This window comes from Solea senegalensis, linkage group LG6 (genome assembly GCF_019176455.1).
Source record: "Solea senegalensis isolate Sse05_10M linkage group LG6, IFAPA_SoseM_1, whole genome shotgun sequence".
Taxonomy (NCBI): Eukaryota; Metazoa; Chordata; class Actinopteri; order Pleuronectiformes; family Soleidae; genus Solea; species Solea senegalensis.
The window spans coordinates 49,074-72,716 of record NC_058026.1 but is presented as its reverse complement, the minus strand read 5'-3'; the positions used below and the strand labels follow the sequence as shown (position 1 = coordinate 72,716).

Sequence of the window (23,643 nt, the reverse complement as noted above, 5' to 3'; positions counted from 1 at the left end):
ACTCACTCAACATCATCTTCAACTCCACCACCATCATCATCATCATCTTCAACTCCACCACCATCATCATCATCATCATCATCTTCAACTCCACCACCATCATCATCATCAGCATCAGCTTCAACTCCACCACCACCACCATCATCTTCAACTCCACCACCATCATCATCATCTTCAACTCCACCACCACCATCATCATCCTCATCATCATCTTCAACACCACCATCTTCATCATCATCATCTCCTTCAACTCCACCATCTTCATCATCTAAGTCATAATAATAAGAGAGTCATGTGATGCTAATTCATCAAAATGAAATATTGTCATAAGTATAAAAGTTTTGAAATCATGACTTCTAAGAAATCTGAGATTAAATAAAATCAAAATAGTTACCTTTTAATTAGATAAAACAGATTAGATTAATTGCATTTTAGACAATTTAATTGATCAAATAATCTGCTGTAATAAAAATAATTTTATTCTTTTCATTGATTTAACCCTGACCTTTGCCCTGGTATTACTGGTGTATAGGTGACGTCACCTGCATGTGTGTGCTTGTGTCTTAGGTGAGGATCAGACTTCAGGAATGTGGGTGTGGCCTAAAATAATAAAACACACACACAGAAAGTAAAGGAAGAAAAGTCTCACAGTTGAAGTGTAGTTTCTTCACGGATGGACTCATTGATCAAGACAGGGACAGTTTACCTGCAGCCTCACAAGACTGGCAGAGTGAGTGCGCGCACACACACACACACACACACACGCACGCTCACACACACACATACACACACAGACACGCACGCACACACACAGATACACACATACACATACACACACACTGTGTCTCCCATCACATTAAAGTGATGGTAAACATGTTTGTAGTGTTTGTAACTGTGTCACAGCTTAGAAATAATAAAAGACAAAAGAAAGAAAAGCAGCAGAACAAGAAGAGAAATGAACGTGTTGAAACAAAACACATTCCTGTACAGCAGTGGCACACACACACACACACACACACACACCTATCTATCTATCTAACCTTATATTAACAAACTGTTATTTGAAACTTTCCATGTTTCATGTTCTGAAAATGTTTCATGTTTCTCTCTGTGTCTGTCTGTCTTTCTCTGTGTCTGTCTCTGTGTCTCTGTTACTGTCTCCTGTCAGAAATGGAAGGCAGTCCTGTTGTCTCTGTTTCCTCACACCAGCAGTGGAGTCGGTCGACTGGAGATTGTGGACGTCACAGGTAAACTGACTCAAGACACATGAGACACACTAATCATAAATAACAATCTCTATTCATTAACATTGTTAAAAATTGTTTAACATTTAAAATCAAGTAAGAAATAAGCGATTTAATGAAATGAAAAAATAACAAAAACAACATAATCATAAACACTTCCAATATTCCCAAAAGCTTTCACTTACAGTTTTTCTCAGTGGCTTTGGTGCTTTTTTCACATCACTATTAACAGTTCAGAACAATTAGTACAAACTGCAAAACTAGTGGATAACCTGCAAAAGCACGTCATATGGATAGTCAGTCAGTCAGTCATCATCTAACCGCTTTATCCTCCACCAGAGGGTCGCGGGGGGTGCTGTGCCAATCTCAGCTACATCGGGCGATAGGCGGGGTACACCCTGGACAGTTCGCCAGTCCATCGCAGGGCCACACACAGCTAGAGACAAACCATTCACTTCACACTCACTCCTACAGTCAATTTAGAGTGTCCAATTGACCTAATCCCCGCACTGCATGTTTTTGGACTGTGGGACTGCGCACACACGGGGAGAACATGCAAACTCCATGCAGAAAGGCCCTTGTTCCAACCGGGGCTCGAACCCGGGTCTTCTCGCTGCAAGGCGAGAGTGCTAACCACTACACCACCGTGTGGCCCATATGGATAGTCAGTCAGTCAGTCATCATCTACCTCTTTATCCTCCACCAGAGGGTTGCAGTGGGTGCTGTGCCAATCTCAGCTACATCGGGCGATAGGCGGGGTACACCCTGGACAGTTCGCCAGTCCATCGCAGGGCCACACACAGCTAGAGACAAACCATTCACTTCACACTCACTCCTACAGTCAATTTAGAGTGTCCAATTGACCTAATCCCCGCACTGCATGTTTTTGGACTGTGGGAGGAAGCCGGAGAACCCGGAGAGAACCCACGCACACACGGGGAGAACATGCAAACTCCATGCAGAAAGGCCCTTGTTCCAACCGGTGCTCGAACCCTGGTCTTCTCGCTGCAAGGCGAGAGTGCTAACCACTACACCACCGTTTGACCCCATATGGATAGTCCATTCCTCAAAAACAAGTATTCATGTCAATGAAACTGCCAGTATCATCAAATTGAGAAGTCTTGACACCATCGTTTTGAACAAGAGAATCAATGGCTTTGTTACGTTTTCACTATGACACTTTATTCTCTCAGTGTCTTACAATTAAAAAAAAAAAAAACAATAAAGAAAGGTATAAAATTTGCTTGACAGAATTTGATAACTAGTTCAACAATTTTGTATGTAATGACTCAAGCAATGAAATGATGACTATTAGTTTTATTGGGAACGACTATTCAGCAACCATAAGTATAGTTAATTTTGAACTGACATGACATAAGCAACTGATAATGTTAAAAACAGCAGAGAATTCTATGAAAGCAACTGATACATGTCAAGCATGACAAGACGGATCAGTGAGGACTCAGACACAGAGGCCTTTTAATTGTCTTTATTGGCACTCTTAAACAAAACACAAGGCAGATCCTCTTTACTGAGGGAAATCAAAGCGTGGCAATGAAAAACTATAACCAATGGAGAGTGCAACGCTCTTCAAAATAAACGTTGCGGAACTATAAACGCGGAACAAAAAATCACTCCGAAGAGGAAACAAACTCAGACTATGGTTATCATGTAAAGCTTAAACAGAAAACTTTCCAAACGGAGGAAAACAAGGCTCTAAGCACTTCAAAACGAAAACAAACTCAAAGCACAATCCTACTGATTGCCGATCTTTAACTAACTAAGAACGAGGTGAAAAACAAAACGCAATCTAAATGATTGGATCTACTCAGTCTAACTAATAAAACGTAAATCACAATCCTAGTGATTGGAGTTCCTAAAATGGCTGTGAAAACTTACAAACAGAAATCTCTCCCAAAGAGGAAAACAAAAAGGGCTATAAATCTTAACTGAAGTATCAACAGAAAGGCTAGGATAAGAAAACTTGCAAAGAAAACGTCACTCAAAACGAGGATCAAAAGCATGTGGATTCTGTGGCTGTGGCGAGGGGCTCTGGTGATCAGGCATGGGCGAAAACACACAGGCACTGAAACAAGGAAACAGAGAGTTATTAAGGTTCACATGCCTTAATTGTCCGCAGGTGTGTGTAATCAGGGCTGGCAGGCCGGCAGAGGAGGGGGCGGGGCAAACTGCCAGAGTGACAAAGCATTTGCAATTTGTTCAGAGGAAGGAAAAATTGCTACTATGATGTGCACAAATGAGGTTGAACTAATAGTGCAGAAATTTCCAAAACACAAATTCAAAGTGAAATTATGATGAATGAACTATATTACATTACATGTCATTTAGCAGACGCTTTTATCCAAAGCGACTTACAATGGAATCGAGTACAATCAGCCAGGGGTGGAATCGAACTTGCGACCATGATGTCTTTCGCACACAGGGTACTGGTCTTAACCACTGAGCCACTCCACCCCTATATTAATTCTCACACACAGTACATTCTTAATTAAGCAGTAAGTTCCTCTATAAATAATGCATTTACTTCACAGTATTTGTTGTAATAGTTATGTCACATACTACAGCACTTTAGCAGTGTTTATGTGTATAAATATCACGTTTACAGTAAATTCACAGTAGTTGTGTCATATATAGAGTGATTAGTTCTTGTGTGTGTGTTTGCTCAGTGGGTGTGTGTGTTTGACATTACATTGTTGCGCAAGATTCTCTCGCTGAGAGTCACTGAGAAAAAAAGAATCCAGTCTGAAACTAAGAATAAATGTAGTAAAATGTGTCGTCATTATAATAATCTGTGATCACATGATTCATCATTAGTTCCTTAATGTTAATGTGGCTAAAAATAACAGCTTCTAGTAAATCATGATGAAATAGTGACAATATAGTTACACATGCATTATAAAAGGATGTGTGTACAAACCAGCCTGAGTCTGTGTGTGATGTATTCTCCATCAGGTGGTGCCACAGGTGACCATGGTGGCGTCGCCAGGAAACACCAGCCTTACGCCGAGCGGAAACTGAAGGTGGTTCGACTGTCAGAGCTGATCAGTGTCCTCAGACTCCCACCCAATGCTGAAGCCTGTCCCATGGTGAGTCCACCATCTTTATCATAATCACGTCACATGCCATGTTGTCAGGAAAAGTGTTCACTGTCACTTTAAATCCACAGAACCTGAATATAACACGTCCTTATACTGCCCCCTGGTGGATTTTCACCAGTATGGATACAGCCAGAGCTGCAGCATTACCAATAAACTTTCCCTTGTTCCCAAAAACAAACGCGATACTGCATTTTACCATGGAAACCATGGTTGTTTGCAGCCATTTCTATTGTTTTTCATCTGCTTTTTAGTCACTACACCAGCCAGTTGCAACAGGAAGTACGCCTTCAGTGAAAAACATTGGCCGTTTCTCAATATCCATACTTGTGCGTACTTGCGTACTCCCGTACTAGTGAAAACGTCACCAGCCTCAGCCCAAGTTCTGTTCCAATTCTCAAGTAAGCAAACAGCGAGGACGGTTCTGAAACCCGGAAGTGTTCTCGCTCCGCCCATTTTTACCAAGTATGCATCGGAGATGACTTAGGCATACTTGAGATGGCCATGTATCCCAGAATACATTTCGGCGGAACATAGCAGCAGATAATAGGAATGTAAATCTGGAATAAATATTTTTCTGTGTCCCGGAATGCAGTTTTAACATCATTTGAGGCGAGAAATTAGTCATACAGAATTTAAACATGTGGTTTCTGTATTAAAATATGAGGTATTTATAGTTTGGCAGCGACATTTGTCGGAAGTGATCAGCTCCGCCTCTGCAGACGCTCGGCGCTCACAGTGCCCGGCACAGAGCAGTGTAACCCTAACCCTTAGATGCTCGGTGTGATCCATAGATTTGTTGTTGACATGGAAATGTTTTGACCTGACAGTTTTAAAGTTTATATATTGTTAATGTTTTATTTATTTTAACTTCGAATTTTAGATTTATATTAAAGTTGCACGGTCATTGTATCTGTATTTAAATATAATATATAAATATTAGATATGTAGAGCTCTCTTTTGTCTCTACCTCATCTCTCTCTTGTCCTTTCTCTCCCCCCTTTCTGTCCCCCACCTCTCCACTGTCCCCCATTTTTTCCTTTCGCCCCCAACCGGTCGAGGCAGATAACTGCACATCTCTGAGCCTGGTTCTGTCAGAGATTTCTTCCTGTTAAGAGGGAGTTTTTTCTCTCCACTGATGCCTAGTGCTTGCTCATTGTGTGAACTGTTGGGGTTCTCTGCTCTCCTTGCTGTTGTCTATGTACAGTGCCTTGAGATAATGCATGTTATGATTTGGCACTATACAAATAAAATTGAATTTAATTGAATTGAATAGAGTAGCATATATTTGTACAGTTATATATAGTATATATATATATATTAGTACATATATATACTACTCTACAATGCTGTATTATCTATTTTCCACATTGTATTGTATATTTAAATAGAAATGAATTAATAAATGAAGTTAAATATTTAAAATGTGAAAATAATAACAATATATATGCATTTATTAAAAGTATTTCATATGTTCATTTATCAACACTGTAGGTGGCGGTAATGAGGCTGCAGCACTTGCGCCAGCCACCATTCAAACAGCAAAACAATACATACATACTTGGTTAATTGAGTATTGAGAAACAGCCATTGAACAATTTACCCTTGAGCAAGGTACCCAACCCTCAATGCTCCCCGGGCGCTACTCAGTGTGGCAGCCCACTGCTCCTAATTCTAGGATGGGTCAAATGCAGAGGAATACTTTCCCTAAGGGGATTAATAAAATCTTATTTCTAAATTCTTAATTCTAAATTCTAATGCTGTCACTCGCTCTAGCGCCACCCATTGGCCATTGTAGTTGTTGCACAGCACGACATGTGGCTCGTGTGAACAGAAAAAAGGAAAAATGGGTTTTTAATTATAATTCCTGAAAAATTCATTGCATTGCCTTAAACTTGGGCAAGATCGCAGTTTTCCCACATCGTGATGTGCAGTGAAGTTTGGTGAGTTTTCGTCCACTACGAGGTTTTAATTTAGCTTGGGTCCTAATGAATGTTTGGGTCTGTAAAGACACTTAAGTGACCCTCCAGATTCACTGCTTTCTGATCAGCAGTTAAGGGGAAAATTAAGGCAAACGTAACTTAGAATAATTGTGCATCTATCTTTGTCAAATATTACATTACATGTCATTTAGCAGATGCTTTTATCCAAAGCGACTTACAATAAGTACAGTAGAATAAACGTTTAATTGAACAATATACAGTAAAAAACGTGACACATCCTGCCAACATGGCAGCTTAAACAAACTGAGTCACCTGACACATCAGGAACTGTGAAAACAGCCAGTGAAAGCTCATGGCCAGGCAGAAGGGAATTGGGCTTGTAACCGGAGTGCTGCCGGATCACATCTCCACAAGGTCAAGGGCTAGGGTTTCCAAGAGCAAGGTCCCCAATCCCCATCGCTCATTGTTAATTGGACACTCTGAAATTGACCCCAACAATAGGGTGCGACATCCAGCGTAACTCCTAGTACTGGTCCCAAATACGTTGTCTCGTATATATCGCAAGCTACTGCTAAAACAGTTTTCATGTATGGTTGGTAATAACGGTGTGTTTGTCGCAGGAGAACATGTCTGCGTTTTGTGTGGAGGCCCAGGACAGAACCATGGTGTTCGCTGCTCTCAAAGACGACTGTGTGGACTGGGTGGAAAAACTGTGTCACAGCTCGTTTCAGGTGAGTGACAATGCCACAATGTGAAGACAGTTTTGCACTGTGATTATCTGAAAAGTTCTTTGGTTATTACTCACAGTTTTTGATCTATCTCATAGTTTTTTATGACACAACATGATTTTTTTTATGATAATTAGCCACAACTTTGACACCCCTAGCACCATAACTGTATAACATTAAATTACATTTTTGATAACTTTTAATCCTAATCTTATCCAGAGTGACCTGATCAATTTGAAGTTGATCGCATAAATGTTTGTTCAAATACTGCATGTGGGAAATCACCAATATTGGTCCAAAATTGCTGTTTGACCTAAAATGGCCACCTTCCTGTTGGGTTTCGGTGAACGGTCCATGAGACTATTTCATAGATGTTATACTGATAAACATGTGTCGGTGAAAGCAGCTGTGGGGGCTGTTGATGTTAAATGTTCTAGGGGGTGCTCTCTGACCCTAAATATGAATCCATTGCAAACAAATTAATCCATGGATAAAATATGACAATGTTCCTCACTAACATTAAAATCACAACTTTGATTTGTACAATTACTGACACACAACAGCAATAAATATAATATATTATTATTATTACTCCACCTAGTATTGTATTATGGAATGAATGCTTGAATAATGCATGAGTTTGTTCATGTGGATCATGACTAAATAATCAAATTTAGTCTTTATTTATAAATTAAACAAATGCATTAATGTGTATTTTTTTGTGTAGTTGTAATTGTATGATGTTGTCACTTGATTACAGTGTGTACTGATTTATGTACCTTGTGTTTATGTTGTGTTTCAGAGAGGAGGAGGAGGATCAGGACCAGGATCAAATCCGCTTCATATGGAGGAGAACCAGATTTACGCCTCAGCAGACGAAGGTAAAGCTTTACTTTCTTCTTCTTTTCTTTTTATTTCACTCTTTTCTGTTAAAAACAGCTTTTATGAAGATTCAGTTGTTCACCTGTGTTGAATCATTGATTTGTAAAATTTAACACAAACTACAACAAAATTCAGTTTATATAGTTTATAATAGTAACACATTTTTTTTTTGCAGCCTCAGATTTCTGGGTTGGGGTTCAGCCGACGGATGCAGCGACACGCTGTGGCCTACAGGGGTCATACTGGCTGGAGGTGGGACGAGAAGCTCTGTGTCTCAGAGACACACAGAAGCAGAAGAGCGTGGTGTGGGAGTGGCCGTACGAGCTGCTCAGACGATACGGGAGAGATAAGGTGTCAGGAAACCTTCTTACTTTCAACTGACTGTAGCACCCCCTAGAGGGAGCAGCCAAAAGAAGGAAATGTCTGAAATGATGTCGGGACAGTCAGCACGTTTTCATGTGCAGTTTAATCGAGCTAAGGGCGTAGTCCGACTTAGATAGGCAATAGGACAACTAACCAAGTTTACATGTGGAGGAGAAAATTGATGTATTGGCTGTGTGCGTGTGACTCCACCTCCGTGGTTGGCTGTGTACATGTGACTCCGCCTCCATGGGTGGCTGTATACGTGTGACTCCATCTCCGTGGTTGGTGCTGGAACTCCCAATAAGCTAGTGCATGTTGAAGAAGTTGAAATGGACGGTGAGATGGATTGTCTCTTTGTCTGTCCAAAAGTGAGCGTTGTCCGTAGCGTTCACTCTCGCCGACGCCATCGTGTCGTTTGTCAGGTAACACTTTGTCAGGCAACACTGCAGCACGAGTTCTGAAAAGAACTAGAAAGAGAGACCATACAACTCCAGTGTTAGCTTCTCTACACTGGCTCCACCCACAGTTTAGAATTCAATTTAAAATCAAAACACTTAATAGTCAGGCCCCTTCATACCTGAAAGACCTAGTCTTACCTCATCACCCTAACAGATCACTTAGTTCCCAAAATACAGGTTTACATGTGGTTCCCAGAGTCTGTAAGAGCAGAATGGGAGGCGGAGCCTTCAGTTACCAGGCTCCTCCTCTCCTGGTGAACCAGCTCCCAATGACAGTTCGGGATAAAACTTATAGTTAGCGCTGGCTCAGGGAAACCTTATACTGCTATAGACCTAGAATTCACTCTGTCACACTCACTCGGGGTATGAAAATGACTTTTTATATGTCATTAACCTTGTTCTTTCTCTCCCTAGTTTGTGTCTTTCCTTCCTTTCCTCTTTCTTTCTCTCTCTCTGTCCTCATCTTGCAGGTTGCAGGATCTAGATCCAGTTTCGAGGCTATTATTATTATTATCATCATACATACCATCACCATTATTATTGTGCTATAATTAAAAGTCAATATCAGTATAACTTTTTTATCAACAGTCTCTGCTGTTGCTTATATAAATGACATCATAGTTCTATAAACATGTCATCATTGACATGTTCCAGCTTAGAACTAAGAACTTAGAACTTGATCCAGTTGTTGTGTATCTGCTCCTGGTCTCTCTCTTCTGTCTCTACCCCATCTTCCGCTTGTCCTTTCTCTCCCCCTCCTCTCCTCTGTCCCCCATTTTTTCCTTTCACTCCAACTGGTCGAGGCAGATGCTGCACATGTGTGAGCCTGGTTCTGTCAGAGATTTCTTCCTGTTAAAAGGGAGTTTTTTTTCTCTCCACTGCTCCAATGTCTGCAATGTGTTTGCTCATTGTGTGAATTGTTGTGTTTCTCTGCTCCATGATGTGGTCTGTGTACAGACCTGTGATCATGTTGTGATTTGATATCAATTTTGAGTGTCCAATTAATAATGAGCAGTGGAGCACAAGGCAAGTTCTCGTTCTGCTTGGCTATGAGCTGTCCAAATTTGTTGTTTCAGACATGGAAATCAAAAATCATAGCTGCCACTTCTAATTTGGGAAAACACTGGTCTAAAGAACCTGCTTCATGTGGTTCTTTGTGTTTTTTATTTTATCCACCAGGTGTCTTTAACCATTGAAGCCGGCAGACGCTGTGTCTCTGGTCCTGGAACCTTCACATTTGAGACACAACAGGCGGAGAAAATATTCTCCTTGATCCAGAGCACCATCAAACAAAAGACAACCAGAACCCAGCAGAACCAGAACCAGGAGGACGAAAAAGTAAACTTCTCCAACAAACAGCCTCATTCCCTCCATCCCAAAATCCCAGACGTGATGAGTGTGGCTGCCATCCTGGAGAAAGACCTGAGGACAAACGAGAGCACAGAAGAAGACCTGCTGGTTCCTCAGGCTCAGCCAGCTCCCATCACCCTCATGCCTCTTCCATCCGTCCCCACACAGGATGGTGTATCCGGAGGTCAACACAGCGAACTATCAGATCCTGTGTACGATGACCCTGCTGACTGCATTCTGTCCTTACCGACATTACCATCGTCCACAGCTCTGTACGTAGACCCTGCTTGTGTTCTTCCACTGAAACCCCCAAAGTCAGAGGAACCAGTGACAGCCCCCCCTCCCTTCTCCACCACACAGCCCCGCTTTGACATCCACCATCCAGACTCGGAGTACTCCGAGGTGTTCGACAAAGTCGTTCCACTACGGAGTCGACAAGCCATCTTTCAGAGCAAAGGACAAGAAAAGCCTTTTGCAGACGACAAAGTCATTTATGCCGAACCCATGACGGCACAGGTGTCGCATAAAAGCGAACGCAAACCTGACCCATTTGCGCACCTTTACGCTCAAGTCTGCAAGAAAACGCCGTCATCGGGTCCCTTGACGTCTTCGAACAGCACTGTCACCGCCAACACAGGCACAACCAAAGACGTGGACTCGTCTCTAGAAGATGTCATCTACGAAAATTTGGGCATCATTTAGTGACAACAAAAATCTCCTGATGTTCTCAGGCATTTCCTCTGTGTGTATATGCAGCTTGTGTTTGTGTCACAGTGCCGTGATTTAACCAATCCAAGCTTCTAGCAGGTGAATCCTTCATGGTCCAACACTTTCAAAACATCCACAGAATACACTCTACTTTTAAGTGCCAGGCTTTCACCATTTACACAAACCAGCCATGAAAACATGACTGCCACCATGGACACAAGGAAAAATGGATTTTAGCCCCTTTACAATGTAATACATACTTAAAGGCTCATTTTGTATTGTCTGATTTGACAGAAAAACAACAGCATGTGCACATTTATTTCAGAAAGTTAATATTGTATCATAGTATTAAGATGTAAATGTATTTCATATACAGTATTTACTTTATTTACTGAGGGTATTTTCTGATTTATATGAAACTGTTGTTTTGTTACGTTTGTGTTTTATTTGAATCACAAACACTTTGATGTCAATAAACCAAATAAGTATTTTTTGTGTTTGATTCATATAAACTTTATTTTAAATCATATAAATTCACCACAATAAAAATGTCATGATCTGTCACCTCCGTTAAGTATCTTGTTTTGTTTCTCCCTTCATGTTCCATGTCTTGTCTTCCTGTTTTATTTTGTAAATCACTCACCCTTGTCTCTGTTTCAGGTTCCTGTCTACCCCGCCCCCTTCCTTGTTGGCGTGCACCTGATCCCTGATTGTGTCTACCACACCTGCATCCTATCACCCCCTAATCAAGCACTGCTTATATTCCCCTCTGTGTCTTGTCTTGTCGCCAGTTCGTTGTAGTTCTTAGCTCACGTTCCAGCACTCTTTTTCAAAGCCATAGTCTTGCCTTCTCGTGTTTTTGAACCTTGCCTGCCTTTTTTGACCTTGCATTTTTGCCTGACGTTTTTGTACCTCTGCCTGATCTCTTGTTGATCTCCCGTTTACCGAACCTCTGCCTGGAATTAAACTCTGTTACTGACTGATTCGTGTTCTGAGTCCTGCATTTGAGTCCCTTGTTCTGCTCAGCCATAGTTCACGTCAAAAAACAGTTCTCTGGGACAGTTCATGTTCTTTTGTTTGTACGAGGCACAAACACCCCCTGAACACCCCCTGCTGCTGAGAACACATTATATATTATTACTACTACATATTATGTCATTAAGCAGACGGTTTTATCCAAAGCGATTTACAGTGGAATTGAGTACAATCAGCCAAGGGTGGAGTCAAACTTGCGACCATTGTGACCTTGATGTCTTTCGCACACAGGGTGCGAAAGACATCATTTCGCACACCCAACACAGAGATACATGTTGTTATTATATACCCTGATCCATTTTGGACAAGAAACTGTAGATTATTTCATATAATGCTATAGATTATGGCACTGTAGGATTAAAACAGATTTTGATGAGGCAATAAAAAAAACACTTCTTTCATTTGTTACATCTGTTACATTTGTTAATCTTCCTTTTTTTTCTACAGTGTGATGCTGCCCTCCACAGGCTGACGTTTGCAATCACATGTTTAAGTTCTAAGTCCTCCCCCCACTTGAGATCAAAGACAGAATGAGTTTCCATTAATTTTTAATAGAAACATTTTAATTTCATAGGGTTAATTTCCTAAATTATTTCATGAACGATAAACAGGAGCTAAATGTTTCGTTTTCCGCTCTCGTTTATGTTGTTTCCGCTCTCCTTTAAACTGTTTTCGCTGTTGTTTCCGCTTTGTTTCTGTTGTTTACATTCTCATTTACGTTCTTGTTTACGTTGTTTCCACTCTCGTTTACATTGTTTCCACTGTTGCTTCCACTCTCGTTTCCGTTGTTTCCACTCTTGTTTCAGTTCTTTCCACTCTTGTTTACATTGTTTCCACTATCGTTTACGATGTTTCCGCTCTTGTTTACGTTGTTTCCACTCTTGTTTATATCGCTACCGCTGTCGGTTTCGCTTTCGTTTACGTTGTTTCTGCTCTCGTTTACATTGTTTTTCGTTCTTGTTACCGTTGTTTCCACTCTCGTTTCAGTTTTTCTCGTTTTTCCACTCTTGTATACGCTCTTGTTTAAGCTCTCGTTTGCGTTGTTTTCCACTTTCATCTCTTCTCATTTCGGCTCTCGTTTCCATTGTTTCCACATTGTTTTCGCTTTCATTTCTGCTCTCGTTTGGCTCTCGTTTACGTTGTTTCAGCTCTCGTTTACGTTGTTCCCGTTCTTGTTTATGTTGTTTCAGCTCTCGTTTCTGCTGTTTCCGCTCTCGTTTATGTTGTTGGTTGTTTATGTTATAAGTGTAGGAGAAGATGTTGACCCAAAATACCCCCAGCAGCAGCAACATGAAAACAAATGTGAGAGATCGCTGACTCAGCAACATTGCCGTGTGAGCGGAGCCTAAAATAAAGACATCCAGCGTGAAGAAGTAGAGGACATGAGCAGTAAAATGTGTGCTGATTCATTACACCACATCTGCAAATGGGCTTTATTAGCATAAACAATCATGAACACATGATTCGCAGTCAGAGATTCATGCACTTGAAAGAGGACATTTGTTTGTTTTTAACGTCTTGATTTATTTTTTTAACTGCTACGATAATAAACTGCTGTGGTGGTAAACAACTGAGCGAGCAAGCTAGCTTAGCAACACCATTTGCAAGAGGCAGAGAAAAAAAATTATATATATTTTTCTGTTTTCTTTTTGTTTTAATTTGTCAAAATGACCATTAAATGCATAACCATGCCACACACAACAACTAGATTCACTGGCTTTTTTTTTTAAAAGGTTTTTTCTTTTGTTTAACCGAGTATAGGATTATCTTCATTATTATGAATTCATTCACTTTTGTCTTTGTTATTTCTTCAGATTATAACCAATGTTAGACTATACACAGAGAGAGAGAGAGCAAGAGGGAAAGAGAGAGAGGGAGACAGATAGAGAGAAAGGGAAAGAGAGAGAGAGGGAGGGGGACAGAGAGAGAGAGAGGGAAAGAGAGAGAGAGGGACAGAGAGAGAGAGAGAGAGAGAGCGAGAAAGAGATCAAAATGGTCAGTAAGTGCCACAAAAACATGTTTTTTCTTTGATCTGAGATTAAAAACACTGATAAAAAGACGTCCACTGATCTGTTTTCAGGCAATTAAATGACAGATTACTGTTACTGTAAAAATAAAAGTCTGGACCACGCCCCCCTCTTCCTTGACAACAACAATAATAAGAATAACTTTAATTTCAGAATTCCCACATTAATCTTGGAATTTTAACTTCAAACTCTGAATTTAGATTTTTCTTCTTAGAATTATGACTTTAATCTCGGAATTTTGAATTTAGTCTGAGAATTTAATCACATAACTGATTTCTCTCTCAGAATTCTGACTTTTCCTACATTAATGTCTGAATTTTGATTTTTCTTCTCGGACTTCCGCCTTTGATCTTGGAATTCTGAATAAAAAATATCTCGGAATTCTCACTTTAATCTCCTAATCCTCTTCTGTAAATACACAGTTTGTGTGAGTGTATGTGTAAATGCAGCTTTCATAGCAAGTAGAATTCTGGGAAATGTTGACTTTGGTGGCCTCGTCCAGTCTCACTGACGCTGTTCACCTCCAGTTTTCACATAAATGAATCATATCTTTATACAGTTAGCGTTAATGCAGGTACAGTGCTTTATACTGTGCGCACACACACACACAAAAGTTTAAGAAAATTATAAATGAACAAAATTTCACATTTCATTTTTTTCTTCATTAAATGATTTTACATTTAAAAAGTTTCAAAGTTGAAAATAATTTCAGTGAAAAGTAATTATGGCTCAGTGGTTATGTGTGTGTGTACGTGTGTGTGCTGGTAGTCTCATTAAATCAAACCTGTCATCTTCATCATCTCTACTGGCAGATAGAGAATCACGTCGACAACCACAACGTCATACGTATGATCATTGTGTTCTTATCGTCAACAAAACAAGTTAAAGTTTAAAACAGTTTAAATGAATCCGAACAGAATGCTGGTGACACACGAGACTTTGTTACATAAACAGTTTCTCACTTGAAACAATTTTTTATGAATCTAAATCGTTTTAAGATAAAAAGATAATTTTCTGTATTCAAAAATAATAATAATAACGATAATTTATTTATAATTATAATGTTGTTTTCTCAGATTTCCCAATTAATCTCAGAGTTTTGATTCAAATCTATGAATTTAATCTCAGAATTCTGACTTTTTTCTCTCAGAATTCCCACCTTAATCTTAACCTTAATTTTGTTTTGTTTATATCATGTGTTCCTCTGAGCGCGTCTATGGGCGGTAGCTGACTTTTTCGTCACGTTGTTAGCGCCTTTATTATGTTATCTTTTACGTTTTCTTGTACTGCTTTTGTTTTTTCGTGTCTTCACTCCAGGTCTTTGTTTTTTTTGTCAGAAATTAGAAGTTTGTTAATTCAACGTCTGTTTCAAACATGAAGTAACGCAACAACGTGAGAAACACTGTTAGCTTATTAGCTGTAGCATCACTGGCTGTCTAAAAAAACACGAACCCCAAAGAAATCGAACTCTTCATATCTGCATTCTAACAGTGTACCCCCGCACTGTGGGTCATGTCAGTAAAGATACATTTTAGTGCCTGTAACGTTTGGTCACATTATCGGGCTGAAACGTGTGTGTGTGGGTGTGTGTGCAGAAATGCTGAATCATTACATGACGATGTAAAAGTGATAGAAACCCTGCCCCCCACCCACAACCCCTCCCCAACAACACCTGGTCTCAGTTTAAAATATTCCCCCGACGTTAAAATCACACGTTGACAACACTGATATAAAATTTGTGTGAAAAATCAAGAAAAATTGTGAAAAAAAAAAAAAGTCGTATGAGAAAAGACGGCGCGTTAAAAAGACGTTGTGCTGTTGCGATGTGCTGGTTCACGTTTATACAAAGAGGGGACGATGATGGGCGACACAAACAAACCCTGTTTTTTCACTTTTAAAATGGCGACAAATCTGTTATGACGTCATTCGTAAATGTTCACATTTTCATATTTAAAAAAAAATTTGTGAAGAACCACAGGTGAAACTGGATAAGCCGAGGGGGAGGGGCCAGAGGGAAAATAGGGTGGGGCAAACAAATTAGCAAAGCTACCCACGTTTCCTCTGCTGAAACCATGACTTGTCATAAAGTGGCGAAAAACGACACGACACGGCATCATGACACAGCACCGCACGACAGCGCCACCTACAGTACATGACCATTCAGCCACATCTAAGTGTGTATGTGTGTGTGTGTGTCTGCTGTAGATCGTCCTGACATTTTATGCGAAATATCTCAATAATGTTTCTCGTCATTTATCTTTTGTTTCTTATCTTGTTTTTTTTTAAAAAACGATGTTTCTTGTCATTTAGTTTTATTTGATTGTTGTTGTTTTTTTTTAAAAGGTCCAGTACGCAAAAATTTAGCTTTACAAGATGCAAAAAAAATAGATTTGACATAAATCGGACGTAGATTTGACAAAGACTGTGATTCTGCAGCTGCTCTGACTGTTGCATTCAAGGGATGTCATAAATTCTGGTCCCGATGAATTCTGAATTTTCCCTTTTTTATGTTAAAGTGTTGAAACTGATCTACAGCAGACACGAGGAGGATGTGTGTGTGTGTTTATGTGTATGCGTTGAGTCGTTCTTTGGAGCGTGTCGAGTGTATGTCATGCAGCTCCTGCTCCTCCTTGGACTTGATGTCCTCGTACTTCTGCATCCGGCTGGCGTCCTTCAGGTAGCCCCAGTTTGCAGCCAGAGCCATCAGGAAGTGGACCTGGGAGGGGGAGGAGTCAAGATACACATTTTAAATCTCTACAAAATTAGTCTGAATGTACCTTTATTTACAGTAAGAACTGGTAAAACACTGTAAATGTCTCTCTGCTCATCTCTCACGCACAGATCCCACTCAGTGTCATATTTCACTACCAGGCCACACCCCCTGCACTCCTCCTCCTATATATACATATACAGTGGGTACGGAAAGTATTCAGACCCCTTCAAATTTTTTACTCTCTGTTTCATTGCAGCCAATTGCTAAAATCAAAAAAGTTCATTTTATTTCTCATTAATGTACACCCAGAACCCCTAACCCTTGACAGAACAACTGAAATATCACATGGTCATTAGTATTCAGACCCTTTGCTGTAACACTCATATTTAACGCACATGCTGTCCATTTCTTCTGATTGTCCTTGAGATGGTTCTGCTCCTTCACTGGACTCCAGCTGTGTTTAATTAAACTGATTGGACTTGATTAGGAAAGGCACACACCTGTCTATATAAGACCTTACAGCTCACAGTGCATGTCAGAGCAAATGAGAATCATGAGGTTGAAGGAACTGCCCAAGGAGCTTAGAGACAGAATTGTGGCAAGGCACAGATCTGGCCAAGGTTACAAAAGAATTTCTGCAGCACTCAAGGTTCCTAAGAGCACAGTGGCCTCATAATCCTTAAATGGAAGAAGTTTGGGATGACCAGAACTCTTCCTAGACCTGGCCGTCCAGCTAAACTGAGCAATCGTGGGAGAAGAGCCTTGGTGAGAGAGGTAAAGAAGAACCCAAAGATCACTGTGGCTGAGCTCCAGAGATGCAGTAGGGAGATGGGAGAAAGTTCCACAAAGTCAACTATCACCACCAGTCGGGGCTTTATGGCAGCGTGGCCCGACGGAAGCCTCTCCTCAGTGCATAGAGGCCTCTCCTCAGACATATGAAAGCCTGCAGAGAGTTTGTCAAAAAACACATGAAGGATTCCCAGACTATGAGAAATGAGATTCTCTGGTCTGATGAGACCAAGATTTTACTTTTTGGCGTTAATTCTAAGTGGTATGTGTGGTGAATACCAAGCACTGCTCATCACCTGCCTAATACAATCCCAACAGTGAAACATGGTAGTGGCAGCATCATGCTATTTTTCAGCTGCAGTGCCGAAGGTTCATCTTCCAACAAGACAATGACCCTAAGCACACTAAAATAAAATAATGAAGGAGTGGCTTCAGAACAACTCTGTGACCATTCTTGACTGGCCCAGCCAGAGCCCTGACCTAAACCAATTGAGCATCTCTGGAGAGACCTGAAAATGGCTGTCCACCAATGTTCAACATCCAACCTGACAGAACTGGAGAGGATCTGCAGGGAAGAATGGCAGAGGATCCCCAAATCCAGGTGTGAAAAACTTGTTGCATCATTCCCAAGAAGACTCATGGCTGTACTAGCTCAAAAGGAACTTCTACTCAATACTGAGCAAAAGGTCTGAATACTTATGACCATGTGATATTTCACTTTTTCTTTTTTAATACATTTGCAAAAATTTCTACATTTCTGTTTTTTTTTCTGTCAAGATGTGGTGCTGGGTGTACATTAATGAGAAATAAAATGAACTTTTACACACAGAGACATTTTAGCAAATGGCTGCAATGAAACAAAGAGTGAAAAACCTAAAATTTAAAGGGGTCTGAATACTTTCCGAACCCACTGTATATTGTAGAACTTTCTAGCAGGCAAAGCTATCTATCTGTTTATTGTTGTAATTGGTATCAAACACTGTGTCCTTCAAAGTGCCTTCAAGGTCCATTGTCAAAGCCCTTTTTTGTTATATATTACCTTTGTGCGTGCCTTTTAAAGCAATCTATCACCAGAACCTGTACGACTTATCAGTTTTACAACCTAACAGACTGCTGTCTAACTAACTACTAACTGTCTAACTAACTAACTTCTAACGGACTGCTGTCTAGCTACCACTAGCTGTGTATGTGGAATAAAGCTTCAGAAAGACAATCGAGTTGTACCTGCCGTACTTGCTCTGGTTACCCTTTCCAGAAGGGAGCATTGAGCTGAAAGGATCAGCCAGTAAATATCTGGACATATATGTATATATGTATATACTGTACATACACACATACATATATATATATATATATATATATATATATATGTATACAGTATATGTGTGTGTGAATGTTCTCACCATGGCGATGACAGCAGCTCCTGCTCCTGCCAGAGCACAAACAAACAGATGGAAGGTCATGTCCAGCTGTAACACACACACACACACACACACACACACACACAGTTATTATAAAAGTTTTGATGTAAATTACAAATAAATTTAATCTGGAGAAATTTGCAAAACTCATCCTCATCTTCCTCCTCTTTATCCTCCTCCTCCTTTTCCTCCTCTGTATCCTCATCTTCCCCCTCTTTATCCTCCTCCTCCTTTTCCTACTCTTTATCCTCATCTTCCCCCTCTTTATCTGCATCATCCTCCTTATCATCTTCCTCTTTATCCTCATCTTCCTCCTCTTTATCCTCCCCTTAATCCTCATATTCCTCCTCTTTATCCCCCTCTTCCTCCTCTTACCTCATTGGAGTCACACATCTTCAAGAACTTCTCAGACCCTGCACACATTTTCTTCTCCTCAGAGATGGTAACTGCTCCTTCACAGAGAACACAGAGGGAAACATCGTCATCATCACCATCTTCACCATCATCATCATCATCATCGTCACCATCTTCACCATAACCATCAGCATCATCATTACCGTTAAAATCAGCTCTTTTTCTTCAAAATAATTTTTTTTTTAACTGTCAGATCTAGTTGCAGTTTTCTAGTTTGGACAGCAGAGGGCGATGCTGTGACACACACACAACTCAGATGGTCACATGACTGTATCTCCTCCTGAGCACATGGCCCGCTGTGGGAACTCCACCTGTGATTTGGCTGAGCTGTGAGCACACTCAGGTTTTTCCATCTGCCAGTTTACACCTGACTGTCTTCTTCACTTCATTCTGTCAACATGTTTAAAATAAACAATAATGTGGTTATTGCAGCATCACAATTTTATATGTAGTTTCAGGGTCTTGCTTTATGGAGGCTACCATTTTGTGTCGCCATGTTTATACAAGTGCAAAAGACATTGATTATGTTACATGCAAACGGCACAAGTACAGGGAAACTGAGGTTTGTAAACCACTCACTCTCCCACACCAAACCTCATAGAGAAAATCAGTGTTTTCAACATCACACACAGGAGTAGTTGAATCACTGTTGCCTCTATCACAAAGTTCAAATGTCTTATTTTGTCACTTCAGTGTTTGAAATCACTTGTTCAGATTTAACAAAGTGACACAAAGTGACCACACGAGGCACAGAGGACCAGCAGCTCCTGTGTCCCCTTGAGCTAACTTGAGCTATCACTGATTTTCTCTACGGGGGTTTGTTGTAGGAGAGTGAGTGGTTTCCTGTTGGTGAAGTCTGTACACGTGTGTATCAGGTGACACAGTAGTGGTTCCTTGTGAACTGACGGTCACGTACCAAACTGACGCAGATCCAGGCAGAACTTCCCTCCTTCCACCAGGCTGCTGTTCTGACACATGGACCAGACGTTGAAATACATGAAGACGGGCAGACTGGTGAACGCCATCACTCCCAACCACACCAGGAAGAACAGGTAGGCCAGGAACATGAGCTGCACACACACACACAGACACACACACTTAAATGTTCTATCACGTCACAGGTGAGTTGCAGGGCTTTAAGTTTCTGTCTTACAAATGCAGTGAGGCAGCGTCCACAGGCGGTGATCTTAAACTCTCCGTACAGATCTCTGATCGCTCCAGTGGTGAAGAAACCTTCAACCAACAGCAACACTCCAAACACGAAGAAGCCAACAGCCAGACCATAGATGATGTACTGCAGGATGTCAATGCTGCGGACACAATGAGGAATCACTCTCTAACTGATGAACACATGAAAAAATCTACTTTAATAGGGTGAATAATGTGCTCACTCACGGTGAAAACATCCAGTGATCAGTGTTTTACAGGGTGAATAATGTGCTCACTCACATGGTGAACACGCCCAGTTCTTCAGGAGCTTTGGATGACTTCAAAATAGTTGTAGAGGATGCTGACGGTGCCACTTAAAGCCTCATGGCCACACCCGCAGAACAAGTGCCACACCTATATAGGGAGAGGATCGTGGCGCATGAGCGACCACTGTAAACTGCCCACATCACACAGCACTCCTACAACCTACACACACACACACACACACATACACACAGTCTGATGTAAATAATGTGAGTGAAGTTTGTGTTTACTGGGAAAGATTGCAGTTACAGGGAAAGATCGCAGTCACAGGGAAAGATCACAGTCACAGGGAAAGATCACAATCACAGGGAAAGATCGCAATCGCACAATAACAACAACTGAAAACTTTCTGTCACATTTAAACATGAAGTTTATCTGTAAATGTGACTAAACAGAGAGAAAATCAGTGATTTTAACATCACACACACACACAAAGGTTGTTGATCCACTGCTGCCTCCATCTCTAAGTTCAAATGTATGATTTTGTCACTTCAGCATTAGAATTCTTCGTTCAGATGGACCTCAGTGACACAAAGTGACAACACGAGGCAGCAGAGGACCAGTAGTTCCTGTGTCCCCACAGCTAAAATCACTGATTTTCTCTATGGTCTTTGGTGTGGGCAACTGAGTGGTTTACAAACTTCAATTTTCCATTGGAAAAGTCTGTCAAACAATGAGATAAAGACATGTGACATAGATTAGGGATGCACCAATTTTTTTCACTTCTGATTTGATCCCGATACCTAAATTTGGATATCTGCTGATACTATTCCGATATGGATGCTCTGTTTGCGTTACTATTATTATCATTATTGTTGATTTTATATAAGGCTGTAATAAACTCCTTTATACAGGTAAGTATGATATGTACGAACATATGCATGTATGTCCCAAGAGGACTTACTTGAGGTAAGTATAAGGTCAGAAAAGGAATTCATAAAAACAAGAAATCCCATCCTGACAACGAATATGCAACTGCCAGGGTTTCAAATTGAAAGGTATAAATCAATCAACATGTAGTTTTGGTTTAGCAGGGTTTAATTTTCAGTTTAAAATTTAGCCTTAATAAGCATTAATAAAAAGTATGCCTCACCTGTCCTTGTATGTCCCCAACACTATTTATGATCAACACTTTTCCCACCACTTTTTAACAATTTATCATTAATGAGAAAAAAAAAATTGGGGGCAGGAGACAGAGAGGCGCTGCAAGTACACGCCCACGTCCCCGGGAAGCGGCAAGGTCCGGGCGGGGGGTCGCTGTAAAGCAGACGGCCGCCTGCCACCTTGCCCTGAGCTTTTCCAAGCCGACCTAGAGCCGGTCATGGCACACCACTGGCAGTTTTTTGTGTATGTGTACGTGTTATTTTTCATTTTATTGTACCTATAGTAGATAGTAGTGTGTAGGTGACAGCTGGGATAACACAGTTGCGGGGCTGATTTTTCTGGTGAACTCCTGGTCAATGCTAGTCAGTTCTCTCCTGACTAGCATTGACCAGGATTAACCACAAGTCCACCATGAGTCAAATCTTAGTCCTGAACTTAACCGGTTAATTCACAATTGAGGTCCTGCCTCATGAGGACCGGGTTTTGTATGTGTGTTTGTGTGTGTGTGTGTGTAGCAGCTGTTAGCTCGTAGCTGTGATGATTTATTAAATAGAGTCATCTGTAAAACGGAACCTTCTTCTTCTTCCTACCGAGCTCATGTCGGCATTGATTTTTGTTCCTCTGTTCCTGTGACAACACTGAGATAGTACGTCAATCTTATTTCTTACGTTGTTCGTCATGACAACCAGACTCTGTGTTATCGCAACACATAAGAGTGATATATGTGTGTGTGTGTGACTGTAGAACACTGGCAGGAGCCCCTGCTGTTGCCATGACAACACTACAGGCAAAGTGGGTCAGCAGCCTCCTGCCACACCCCAGTTGGCATGGCAACAAGACTGGTCAATTAAACCTGAGCAGCATGATGACTCACACAAACACACACACCTTTTTCAGGGTTAAGACCTGGTTCTAGGGTTTAAGGCTCTATGAGGTGTCCTGACTAATGTATACTAACTGGTTTGTGTGTGTGTGTGTGTGTGTTATAATCCTCATCAAAGACCTGGTAAAATGTGGGACAGCAGGTTCAAGGAGGGAAATATTATATTATTAAAGAGACCATAGGATGGTCCTATCTCACTTATATGTGAGGTTTGGCGGTGTACTTACAAACATGAAGTTGCTACAAACAAGCCGAACCAAAATCACACCCGCAGAACATGGACTGTCTTGTGATTGGCTAGTTACCTGGAAATGACGTAATTGGCACGTCAGCTCTCAGACCCGCAGCTCCCCCTCTGGAAAGGGGGATGCACCACTAGAAAATATCAAAACATTGAGTAATGCTGTAATCCCTTACACATTTGACCCGGAGTCTGACCCAGAGTCAGAGGACACTGTGACAAGTGAAAGACTGCATCAGGACGCCTGGAGCTTCTATACCGTTGTGGTTAACGAGATGATAAACACACATGCAAATCAAACACGAGCATAGTGTGTAGTTTAGCGTGGAGCTTAGCCTGTAGCCGGCTATCGCTAATGCTAAACGACAAAACAAGCACACAAAGATAGTTTTACGGTTTGTAAGAATTGTTTTGTTATGGGAGAAGTCTCTGTGTGTCTGTGTCGCTGTGTTTCTCTGTCTCTGTGTGTCTGTGTCTCTGTGTGTGCGTGTGTGTCTGTGTCTCTAAAGTGATTTATTATCGACTACTTCTTCTCTACATTAAGTTACTTTCTATTAGCGGTCAGAAAAATTAAAAATGAGAAATCTTTTAATTTGTTTCTAAACTGAACGGCTGTTAAATTTGACTTTTATGTTGCTTCTGCAAAAAGTTATTTTTATCTTTTTATGAATTGATTTTATGTCAAAGAAAAATTTCCACTTTAAACCCAGGCCATGCCCCCTTTGAAAAAGGTGTAAAATAAATGATTTTT

At 40.8% G+C, this 23,643-nt stretch overlaps 1 protein-coding gene and 1 pseudogene across 1 annotated transcript; one reads left to right on the top strand and one right to left on the bottom strand.

Moving 5' to 3' along the window:
• Positions 1-634: 634 nt before the first annotated feature.
• LOC122771320 (docking protein 1-like) lies at positions 635-11,282 on the top strand. Its single transcript, XM_044028824.1, has 7 exons — positions 635-730; positions 1,169-1,247; positions 4,218-4,351; positions 6,924-7,034; positions 7,834-7,912; positions 8,089-8,264; positions 9,914-11,282. Exons 1-7 carry the CDS (start codon positions 674-676, stop codon positions 10,784-10,786), a joined length of 1,509 nt encoding a protein of 502 aa, XP_043884759.1. The 5' UTR covers positions 635-673; the 3' UTR covers positions 10,787-11,282.
• A 1,940-nt stretch (positions 11,283-13,222) lies between these two features.
• On the bottom strand, positions 13,223-22,367 carry LOC122770933 (annotated as a pseudogene).
• Between the last annotated feature and the right edge of the window lie 1,276 nt (positions 22,368-23,643).

Coding starts and splice junctions, on each gene's coding strand:
- LOC122771320 (XM_044028824.1), top strand. CDS start 674: ATGGACTCATTGATCAAGACAGGGACAGTTTACCTGCAGCCTCACAAG. Junction 1,248..4,217: donor GGAGATTGTGGACGTCACAG/GTAAACTGACTC, acceptor ATTCTCCATCAG/GTGGTGCCACAGGTGACCAT. Junction 4,352..6,923: donor ATGCTGAAGCCTGTCCCATG/GTGAGTCCACCA, acceptor TGTTTGTCGCAG/GAGAACATGTCTGCGTTTTG.